The following is an 11,977-nucleotide window of genomic DNA, read 5'->3' as shown; positions in this document are numbered from 1 at the left end:
AGCCAATGAGCTGCTCCGCTCCGCTGCTCATCACGCTCTAGCAGTAAAGCCCACCTCCTGCTGCCCAAAACCCATGGACTGTAGAATAAAGGAAACATACAGGTGAGTTTTCTCTGCTTGTTAGTGAAACTTATCCTTCCACTTTCTAAAATGAAAGGAAAGTTCTGTGATTAGAAACTATTTTAACTGTTCGTTAACTAACAGTTTTAGCTGTTGAGCTCCATTCACTCCTATTCATTGAGGACTTGCTTGCAGGCACCCTCTGCTGTTCAGCAGTCCTGTTCTTGATATAACGGCAGAAATAGGAAGCAGCCAGACTCCTCATAAACCGGCTCTGCTAGAACCTTTTTCACTTTTATAACAATCATTTATTCAGTTTATTATGATTGTCTTTGAGGATACACACCAAATATTTAGACATGCAGAAATCTGATATATGGCAATGTGTTGATTTCAAAAGTCATAAGAGCATATATGGATATCCAACCGATATGGACTGATATGTGACATTAATGCCAGCTTTACTGAAATTGGACATGTATTTCAGCCTTATACACTGGTCAGGCATAACATTCTGACCAACTCCTTGTTTCTATGTTCATTGTCCGTTTTATAAGGTCCACTTTGTAGTTCTACAGTTACAGACTGTAGTCCATCTGTTTCTTTGATACTTTATTACCCTGTTCTTCAGTAGTCAGGACCCCCATGGACCCTCACAGACCAGGTACTATTTAGGTGGTGGGTCATTCTCAGCACTGCAGTAACACTGATGTGGTGGTGGTGTGTTAGTGTGTTTTATGCTGGTCTGAGTGGATCAGACACAGCAGTGCTGCTGGCCGTTTATGATATATGCATATCAGATCTCTGTGTGGGATAGGAGCTACTCCATCCTGCTCACTATATACACTGAAAAATCATTTATTAGTGCCCCTCAACCTGTTAGTTCCTTAATCAGGATTTTATTCCCTCTAATAATATCAGGCATAATAATTAGCTTACATCATTGTAGCATTAGCAACACTGCACCACGGCATGGAACGCTAAAAAACACAAGATCTCTAAAAAGAAAAACCTCCATTGACCGGCGAGATATCTTGGTGTACTTTTACAGGTGAATAATAATGCTGGGTATGCACGGTTGCCAGGTACAGGAAATTCTCCAGCTCAAAGTTTGCTGAAAAGCCCAATTTGGTGGAATTGCTTAAATAAATACAAGAATATCTCTTAAAAAGAAAAACTGGGTCTGTAGGGTTGCCAGGTGCAGCACAAATCAAGTTCAAAGTTTACTTGCAAGCCACTCAGAAGCTGAAATTTTATCAGCTTGCTTGTAATGCTTTCATAATAGATTGTACGGGGCCCCCTGGTGTGCGAGGCCCTGGGCTGCAGCTGCTAAAGCCCCATTGGGCCAATACAGTCCTGCTGATTCGGTAGAAGATGGATTTCTTAGGCAGCGTCCAAATATCCCAAAAGGTTCTGCCTCTTCCTCCTGATCCAGCTCCTGTCCTCCGTGACCCGGGATTTCGTTTCTGTGACGCCAGCTTGCCAGCTGTCCGTGACATGAGAGGCAGCCGAAGCAGCTTCAGTACTGAATGACATTAAAAGGCGACGTCAGATTTCTTTTTCACCCTGAAACAGATCAGCTGTCCTGTTACTGTTCATTCTACTCCTCCTGCTCCTCTCCTCCACATCCCTTCAGGGTAGGAGAGGAACAGTGGGAATGGTTTCAGGACACAGTCTTAGTAAAGCTGAATAATTTAAAAAGGAATTTCACTGATTTTACAAAACATTCACATAACTCAGTGTGTGAGACGTAAACGGAGAGATCCAGAGGGGTTTGGTGTGAAATGGTTCAGACGTCTTTACAGTGGTGGTGATAGGAACCAGGCGTCATCATGACTACAACACAGATATAGACATTTTATTTACCATCTAGAACCACCAGAGAACCTACACGAGTCTTCTGAGTTTATATGGAATGTTGATGATGGAAAATAGTGGAAAATCTGGAATGATGTTTGGTTAAGATGTAAAGAGTCATTCAGAGTGGTTTGGTGTGAAACATTCTGTTCTAGATAAACTTACTGAGTCAGAACTGCACAGTGGTGCTAATAGGAACCAGACGTCCACCTCCTAAAGCTCAATCAGATCCTACATGAAATGGTTATGAATTCACTGCCTGATGACTGAGACGCTGTTTAATGACAGTTTGGAGAAAACCGAGGTCTTAATCTCTTGGTCACCCGTGAAAATAAACTTATCATGAAGCTGTTTACTAGGGGGAAAAATGGACATTCAAATACAAATTCAAGGGAAGTTCATTGTATATCCTACTTCACAATTGGTGAGCTTCTATGTAACACTGGTCTGCCTCAGGGTGGCGCTGTAGCAGACTGGTTCACCCAGTTGGTCCTTCATAGCCTAGAAACCGTAACTCTGCCCGGATTCCTCTGAAAAATTTTACAATGAGCTGCAGCAGATCTGAAAACCTGAAAACTCGCCCAGTTTCCCAAGTGTTTGGAGTGAAGAGTGACTGTTCTTCATTTCCCACACTGAAGACAGAAGAGGAGACGAGGAAGATCTCAGTTACTGTGAGGAGTGCAGAACCCTCACTAGAACCTAGATTCTATAGAAGAACAGCTGATAAAACAAACATTTTAGTTCCATTAAAGCTAGCACCAGCAATCTATTCATGGTGGAGGGATATATGCAGGGCACTCTGCGGCAAAATAGTCCCCAAAGACAATTTATTATTCCAGATTTTCCACTATTTTCCATCATCAACATTCCATATAAACTCAGAAGACTTGTGTAGGTTCTCTGTTGGTTCTGGATGGTAAATAAAATTTCTATATCTGTGCTGTAGTCATGGCGACCCCTGGTTCCCATCACCACCACTGTAAAGAAATCTCTGCAATGGAGCGGTTTCTCTTTAAACCATGTTAATCTGTTCCTTGTAATGGGTTTTAATGAAGAAACAGATTAAAAACTGTATTTTATTTTGCTTTATTTTTGGATTAGAGGTTCATCCTTTTGTAAGTGGGAAGGGAAAAAAGCACTGCATGGTTCTTTTCACAGAACATAGAGTTCATGACCAGTAATATGTTAGATAAATGTTCTGTTCCTTTTTGTTTTAGTATATTAAGGCACATTATGCTTTATTTTAAAGGGCCATTCTGGACTAAAACTAGCATTTATTATGTCATTTGTCATGTTAATATTTTTCTATACCTTTGGTCTCCATCCAATAATGTTCTCTCACTACAATACCCAGCATGCAACCACTGGGAATCCTCTCCACAGCAATAAACATTAATCCTGACCTAAAGTTAGCTATCTGGCTTCTGTCTGCATTAATCAGCTAGAGAGAAAAAACATTTCAACAAGCACCTCCTTCACGTATAGACCTTCAAAACGCTTGCAGTTTTTCTGTTAGTTCCTCCCACCTTCAGGATGCATCATCCGAAGGTTTTCCTAGTCTTTAAACCTGAAATTTTCACTCAAATAACAGTGTGATACCGCAGCAGGAGGTGAGTGTGCTAGTTTACAACAGACGTAGTGAAGGTTACATTTCTCATTTTGACTTGAGTGCCCCTTTAATCTTAATAGTTCCTCCCACCTTCAGGATATATCATCCGAAGGTTTTCCTAGTCTTTAAACCTGAAAATCTCACTCAAACAACGCTGCAGCACCACAGAAGGAGGCGAGCATGCTTGTTTACAACAGAAGTAGCAATGGTTACATTTCTCATTTTGACTTGAGTGCCCCTTTAAGTGTGTTGGAATGTCCCAGGCAAAACTGAGCCTAGGTTACATTAAAAATAATGGCTCAGCTTCTGTGAATGGGAATTAAACCCCAAGCACAACTGTGCTTTGTTTGGGCTCAAACACTTTTTGCTCAATGTTTCAGTTTCACGGATTGGGTCAATTAAGACAGAACAAACATGTTCTATCTCGCTTTAAAGCCACCTTGCATCAACACTTCTGTTGCAAGAAATGGCATACCGCAGGCTGGAACAAAGCTTTGGCGAGGCACAGCCGCCTCTAGACACATCGGATGATTTCTGTTCTGGGCCATTTTGGAGATTCCACACGAAAGCCCACGAGCTGAGTCCAAAACAGAGAGCCAAGGATTATACGGCTCGCTCTCCGTCTGGAAAGAAAGCCATAAAGTCTATCTGTTTTCGACGTTTTAATGGCGTACACTTTCCTGTGGAGAAATCAAGCTCTTAACTGCTCTCTTCACCCTCCGCCTCTCCGTCTCCCTCTCCCTCTCTCTCCTTCCTTCTCTCCCTCTCTCACTAAAACATGCTTACGTGTCTTGTTTGTGTGAAGGATCATTACAGCTCAGCTGTCACTAATGAGTGTTCAAAAGGAGCTGAAAACTAGAAGACAAAGTCTCCTCCCTCTCTCGCACTCTGAGAGCAGCTGGCTGAAAGGCAGCCCCTCTTCAGCTTCTCGGAAACCATCACGATATATCTGTCAATACTTTCCTCCCGGAAAACAGTGGTTTGTGAAGCTTCTGACATCCGGTACATTATCTGCACATCAACCAGTCTGTCTCTGTTCAGCTACACATTACGCTCGCTCCACAGGCAACTGACGGAACCAAAACACCAAAGGTCTCTCTGGGGCCCGAGGAGAGTCCACACGTCCCTCAGCTCCAGCCTTCTTCTCTCTCCTCGCTCTTGTCTTGTATATCACCAACTCTGACCCTCGTCCCTCTTCCTGTCGCGCCACTGGAGGCCACAAAGTCCGTGACCACCACCTGCGCCTCGCCCAGCTTCTTTATGCATCGGTCCATGGCCTTCAGCACTCGGCCCAGCCGCCGGTCCAGCGCCTGCAGGTGGGGCTCGGTCAGGATGGGCATGAGGGGGTCTTGGCCCAAAGACTCCCTCATCACGTCGCTCAGCCGGTACTCGGGCCGGGCCAGCAGCCGGAGACGCAGCAGGGTGGAGCGCTTGATGCTGCAGAAGAAACCAAGACCGTTTCTGTGTTAACAGTTGCTGGGTAGAACCGATTTTTACACATTTCCCCATAATTCTGTTCCTGAGATGTAAACAAAGGCATTCAGAGAGGTCAGATGTAAGAGAGTTGATGAGAGCTGATGTAAGCAGCTCCCCCAGATTTCAGAACTGCAACTGCTAAAAATAATCAAATAAATACGCATGCCTGCTTTACAGTGGTGGTGATAGGAACCAGACGTCTGCAACACCTATTTACTATCCACAACCACCAGAGAACCTACATGAGTCTTCTGAGTTTATATGGAATGTTGATGATGGAAAATAGTGGAAAATCTGGAATTCTAAGTTTTCTTTGGGGACTATTTTGCCACACAGTGCCCTGCATGTCTCCCTCCACCATGAATGGAGTTTAAGTTCTCTAAACTATCATAAAACTGCATCTCAGTCATCAGGCAGTGAATTCATAACCATTTCATGTAGGAACTTTCTGTGAGGGAGCTTTTAGAGGGGGACGTCTGGTTCCTATCACCACCACTGTGAAAAGTTCTGACTCGGTAAGTTTATCTAGAACCGAGCGTTTCACACCAAACTGCTCTGAATGACTCTGATTACAGTTTAACTGTTTAATTATACAGAAATTCGGACAAATCTGTCCAAATCTGTGTCTGAAATGTCATATTTAGTAGACGAGCGCATGAATGCCACTACAGTGTCATATTCACAAAGGGGAAAGTTAGATTTTTCCTGTCTGTCTATAGGAGTCACTGGTGTTACTGATCCTCACTGGTGTTCCACATAGTAAAGGAAACACCAGAGACGTTTTTAATGAACAATGCATTTTACAGAACGGCTGCTACAGAACAACAGAACATCAAACCACACGCTATCAATTATGGAACATCCACTAAAATATGGAATTTAATCCATTTGTGTTCTATTTTTTAACAATGACCTCGGTCACACCAGTGACGTCAGCTAAAAGCTTCATATGAAATCATGAGCTGAATGAGAAAATCTCTGAGAACTGAAAGACTCAGGGGACTCACCATGAGCTTTTCTTCATAGATCCTCAGAAAACAGGTCAAAGGAAGTCGAGTGATGTCATCAGTGTGACTTTTATTTCAAAATTATTTGGCTTTTGTTTTCTTTTTGACATTTAAATCATATATTCCATAGTCATGTAGAGATTATAGCAGTTAAAATTGCAGAAAAATGTGTTGTTTTGTTTTAAATCTAAATAAACTGTTGAAGTGTATCTGTGAACACTGCATGCAGAAATGGACGTTTCTATAGAGTGACCCATTTAGGAACAGACAGGTAGATACCGATGGACAGTATTGAGGAAAGGTGCTGCCTCCGTCTTTTTTCTGACTAAAACTGCTTCAGCACAAGTTGAGTTGTACTTATGACCTCCGAAGTCGTAAGTAGGAACTACCAAGGATGTCTGAAGGCAGGATGTCGGCAACTTTGAGTGGAAGTTAATAGAACTGGAAATTTCTTCAAGTAATTCTGGAGCTTTTTTATTGGTCCATACATCATGAAATGTTAACATGTTGTAAAGGGCAGGTTTTCAAATTCTGCACGAGGTTTTGCTCCGACTGCAGCAACGAGGAGTTGTAGCTGAAACTAATCAAAGTTAGGGCTGGTTGGAAACGACCGTAGCTCAGCGTTCACTCGATTTCTTCACAAAACCTAAAAAAAATTCACTCTAAATTTCAGAATTTTGACTTATCACAGGATTTTTGTTTGTGTTCTGTAAAGTTTGCCCATTCTCACAGTTGCTATGAAGGGATGTATTTGTGGGCACAGATAATTCAGTATTAGAATTCAGAATTCAGTAATAGAGTCAATCTCTCTAACGAGCTTGACTCAAAGCAAGTATTAAGTCTCAATAAGCAATAATCGATTATCACACAGCGAGCCTTTTGCTTCAGTGTGCTCAGCTTGAACTGATCAGCTAATAAAGTCTCACCGCTGTATCTTTGTAAACTCATTTATTTGTAAATTTGTTCATTTTTCGGTGCTTTCAAAACTTAGACAACCAGTTTTTGCTAATCGCTGATTGACTAATGACACTCTTCACACCCTGTGTGTGATATTAAAAGCCAAAATTGTCAACGAGTGATTTATTGGCATATTTCTAATGTGAACTGATCCACAAATTGAATTATCACATGAATTTTTCTCATTGACTGGTATGAATATCATTTCACATTGTTCCTTAAACCTCACCAGTAAGCACATCTTCACCCCATGTTCCTGATTCATCTGCTCTGAGAAGGTGGACTGCAGGGAAAATGAAATGGTTTTATTTCAGGAATGTGAAACTCTTACATGCAGCACTGGGTCAGCGGTGCCAGAATGGACATCTCATCATGGGAGTGCCGTCCAAACCTGTAACACAAACATATGCAAGCTTTTGTAAGAACACTAAGAGAGGGTTTAAGACAGATTTGGCTACATGTTGGCTAAGAGCACAAACCCTCTGGCGTTGTCCAGGTGAAGCAGAAAGCCTTCGTCACCAAACTTAGTAAAGATTTCGTAGTGGTGTCGATCCATGTTCCCTTAAAAAATCATAAAGACATCAACAACTGCTCAACTGTCATTTTCAGCAGGTGTATGTTGTATAGATAGTTAGACAGACAGACAGACAGATAAATAGACAGACAGACAGACAGATAAATAAACAGACAGACAGATATATAGATAGATAGACAGACAGACAGATAGATAAATAGACAGACAGACAGATATATAGATAGACAGACAGACAGATAGATAAATAAACAGACAGACAGACAGATATATAGATAGATAGATAGATAGATAGATAGATAGATAGATAGATAGATAGATAGATAGATAGATAGATAGAGAGATAGATAGACAGACAGACATAGATAGATAGATAGATAGATAGATAGATAGATAGATAGATAGATAGATAGATAGATAGATAGATAGATAGATAGATAGATAGATAGATAGACAGACAGATAGATATATAGATAGATAGACAGACAGACAGATAAATAGACAGACAGACATAGATAGATAGATAGATAGATAGATAGATAGATAGATAGATAGATAGATAGATACAGACAGACAGACAGACAGACAGACAGATAGACAGATAGATAGATGTAGTTACAGTAGCAAAACACGTAATTGCACCTACATAAAAATAGAACGTTTTTATTACTCCTATTTGAAGTGTTACAGCAGGAGAAGCACAAATAGATGCTTAAACAGCCGTGCAGGAGTTTGTACTAATGAAATGTACACTTTAAGTAAGTTTTCCTGATCATGTCTTCTGTAATGCTGTTGTTACTGTAATGCTACTGTACCGTATACATAAGTTCACTGTACCTCAGTTCTGTACTAAATACTGATCGTCATGAAATCTTGTCATTAACATTTTCTGTATGCATTAAAGTGTCTGCTGAAGTCAGTGAAGGATGTAGAACTGCAGAAAAGGCATGAAATTTCAATGTGCTTGAAACTTCAGTGGAATTTTCCCCAGAAACGGGAGACGTATCCGGAACGTGGAATGTGCAGTACTGGTTGAAGTGAGTCAACCAGCAGCAACAGATCCACTTTACTCTCCCACATTCATATTATATATGGGTCATTCTACAGAAGCCTTTACAGATATATTACACTTCAAAAACATGTCAGGGTTACAGTTTATTTACATTTTAAAATAAAACAATATGTTATTTTAACAGTTACACCTTCTTGAGCCTCAATTCAGCAACACTGGTTTATAAATCTATCATATAGAACTCCAAGCACCACAGAAGAGCTCGTCCCCACAGTCGTGTATAAAAGCTGAGGCCATATTTTGAGGAATTTCTGCAGTTTTAACTACAATAATCGGTACATGACTATGGAATATAAGATTTAAATAGCATAAAGAAAACAAATGCCAAATAAATATTATAAAATATAAAATAAAAGTGCCCCAGGAGTCGTGTCACTGGTGTTACTGCGTGACAAAAAAGTCGCTTATTTTGAAATAAAAGTCACACTGATGACATCACTCGACTTCTTTTGACCTGTTTTCTGAGGATCTATGAAGAAAAGCTCATGGTGAGTCCACTGTGTCTTTCAGCTCTCAGAGATTTTCTCATTCAGCTCATGATTTCATATGAAGCTTTTAGCTGACATCAGTGGTGTGACTGACTTTATTCTGAGGTCATTGTGAAAAAATAGAACACAAATAAATTCCATATTTTAGTGGATCTTCCATGACTGACAGCGTGTGGTTTGATGTTCTGCAGCAGCCGTTCTGTAAAATGCATTGTTCATTAAAAACGTCTCTGGTGTTTCCTTTATTATGTGGAACACCAGTGAGGATCGGTAACACCAGTGACTCCTATGGAGAGACAGAAAAGTGGACATTTCTATAGAATGACCCCTATATTTATACTGTAGTTCCTTAACAACATTGCAATTCAGATGATGCAGCAACATTCAGAGGAAAAATGTACTCAGGGTACTCATCTCCATGGACAATCACCACTTCATCCACATCTCATCAGACTCTGATCCTCTGCACCTTCCATCTAGTGATTCTGTACTTGCACATAATCTGGAAGATTCTATATCAGTATTCTGTCCCTGACAACCGGCATCTCATTTACTATCTCCCTCAGACTAACTGCACATACGGAATGTGGACAGCAGCACATTTCATATTTTTATTTCAGAACGTATTACTGTGCAACTGTACATTGGAATAGTGCAGTAGTAGTGTATATAGTGTATATGTGTATATTTAGTGTAAGTGTATTTATATATTTCTTTTATATATATATATATATATATATATATATATATATATATATATATATATATATATATATATATATATATATATGTATACTTTATTAGGTACACCTGTTTAATTGCTTGTTAACACAAATAGCTAATCACATGGCCTCAAAACAATGCATTTAGGCATGTAGAGGTGGTCAAGACAACTTGCTGAAGTGCAGACCGAGCATCAGAATGGGGAAGAAAGCTGACTTAAGTGACTTTGAACGTGGCATGGTTGTTGGTGCCAGACGGGCTGGTCTGAGTATTTCAGAAACTGCTGATCTGGGATTTTCACGCACAACCATCTCTAGGGTTTACAGAGAATGGTCCGAAAAAGAGGAAATATTCAGTGAGTGGCAAGTGTGTGGACGAAAAAGCCTTGTTGATGTGAGAGGTCAGAGGAGAATGAGCAGACTGGTTCAAGGTGATAGAAAGGCAACAGGAACTCAAATAACGACTTGTTACAATCAAGGAATGCAAAATACCATCTCTGAATGCACAACACGTCGAACCTTGAAGAAGATGGTCTACAGCAGCAGAAGGCCACACCGACTGCCACTCCTGTCAGCTAAGAACAGGAAACTGAGACCACCGAAATTGGACAATAGAAGATTGGAAAAATGTTGCCTGGTCTGACTAATCTCGGTTTCAGCTGCAACATTCAGATGGTAGAATTTGGCATAAACAATATGAAAGCATGGATCCATCCTGCGTTGTATCAACGGTTCAGGCTGGTGGTGGTGGTGTAATGGTGTGGGAGATATTTTCTTGGCATGCTTTGGGCCCCTTAGTACCAATTGAGCATCATTTAAATGCCGCAGCCTACCTGAGTATTGCTGCTGATCATGTCTATCCCTTCATGACCATAGTGTACCCATCATTCTGTACCTAATAAAGTGGCCGGTGAGTGTATATTTGTTATTAAAATTTATAAGGGGGCTATGGACCTAAGATTTTCAATTACTTTCCGCCTGCGTAAATGTGATGTGACAATAAACGTGATTTGATTTGAAACGTGTATCCACCACAGGGTGGCGTTTTCCAAAAACCCCATTCATTTTTCCCCGTAGGGAAAACCAGCTTTGAGTTTCTAATGTGGAAATGACGCATGTCTGTTACGAACCTGTGAGGAAGTCAAATATGGTCATGTCAATGATGTTGAGCAGTCGGTTTCCGGAGCTGTAAGGGTAGAGCCCCTTGATCGTGTTGCAGTATGCTGGATTGACCTCCCACCTGCAATAATGAGTGGGTGTTAGGAGTTACCTCTCATAGACCCACAGTTATTGACATCTGCGTTGTATCTGATAAATAAATATTAGTACGGTTCTTGTTCGTTTGAACTGAGGGCTGTAAATTTGTGGAACTGCTGAAGACTCAATGCTCAATACAAGCCGCTTTGTGGAGATGTTTAATCAGTGACTGCTACAATGAGTTTCTGTGTTTTTTTTTAAACAGAGTTCAACCAAATATGCTATCATGGCTAATAATTACTGTGGAAACTTTCTGAATTTCTGCATAATTAATTAATCAGGATGTCATGTTTGGAGTGGTTTGAGTCAGAGCTGTTTACAGTGGTGGTGATAGGAACCAGACGTCCACCTCTAAAAGCTGCCTCACAGAAAGTTCCTACATGAAATCGTTTTATGAAAGTTTTGAGACAGTTTTGACCTGAAACGTGTTTTTAAAACCAAATCACACTACACTCTTAGAAATAAAGGTACTAGACTGTCTCTGGGTCAATTCCCCTGTTGTCACTGGGGTGGGACCCTCAAGGCTCCATCTCAATACCTTTAGTCAGGGAACATAACTGAACCATAATCCATTGAAATGGTCTGTTCTAAGTTGTACTGACTCCACACACCCTGCCGCGCCTCCAGGCTTTTATTCTACTGTTCTGTTTCAAAACATTCGGTTATGAAAATGTAGAAATACCAACTTTTCAGCTGGAAAAACTGATTTAAGCTTCAGAATCAGACCTTAAAACCACTGCTGGAGCTTTGAGGGAACATTTACACTGTTTATACCCCGGTGAACAAAAAAACGTACCTGCACAGAACCTTTAGCAGTGCATTGTGAAGTGAAAAACTCCCCCAAATAACTTATTATTTCAGATTTTCCACTATTTTCCATCATCAACATTCCATATACTCATACAGGTTCTCTGGTGGTTCTGGATGGTAAATAAAATGC

General features: G+C 40.6%; 1 protein-coding gene across 1 annotated transcript in view; it reads right to left on the bottom strand.

The window, feature by feature from the left end:
• Positions 1 to 2,987: 2,987 nt before the first annotated feature.
• fam20a (FAM20A golgi associated secretory pathway pseudokinase) overlaps positions 2,988 to 11,977 on the bottom strand; it is a 30,678-nt gene continuing 21,688 nt past the window's right edge. Inside the window, exons 8-11 of the mRNA XM_017725376.2 lie at positions 10,911 to 11,020; positions 7,446 to 7,527; positions 7,298 to 7,357; positions 2,988 to 4,963 (exon numbers count right to left, since the gene is read on the bottom strand). Of these exons, the coding sequence (XP_017580865.1) occupies positions 4,654 to 4,963; positions 7,298 to 7,357; positions 7,446 to 7,527; positions 10,911 to 11,020 (562 nt within the window). The 3' untranslated portion in view covers positions 2,988 to 4,653. The remainder of the gene's footprint in view (positions 4,964 to 7,297; positions 7,358 to 7,445; positions 7,528 to 10,910; positions 11,021 to 11,977) is intronic.

The sequence above is a fragment of the Pygocentrus nattereri genome, chromosome 13 (genome assembly GCF_015220715.1).
Source record: "Pygocentrus nattereri isolate fPygNat1 chromosome 13, fPygNat1.pri, whole genome shotgun sequence".
NCBI lineage: Eukaryota > Metazoa > Chordata > Actinopteri > Characiformes > Serrasalmidae > Pygocentrus > Pygocentrus nattereri.
The sequence above is the reverse complement of the archived record's forward strand: the minus strand, read 5'-3'. Positions and strand labels throughout refer to the sequence as shown.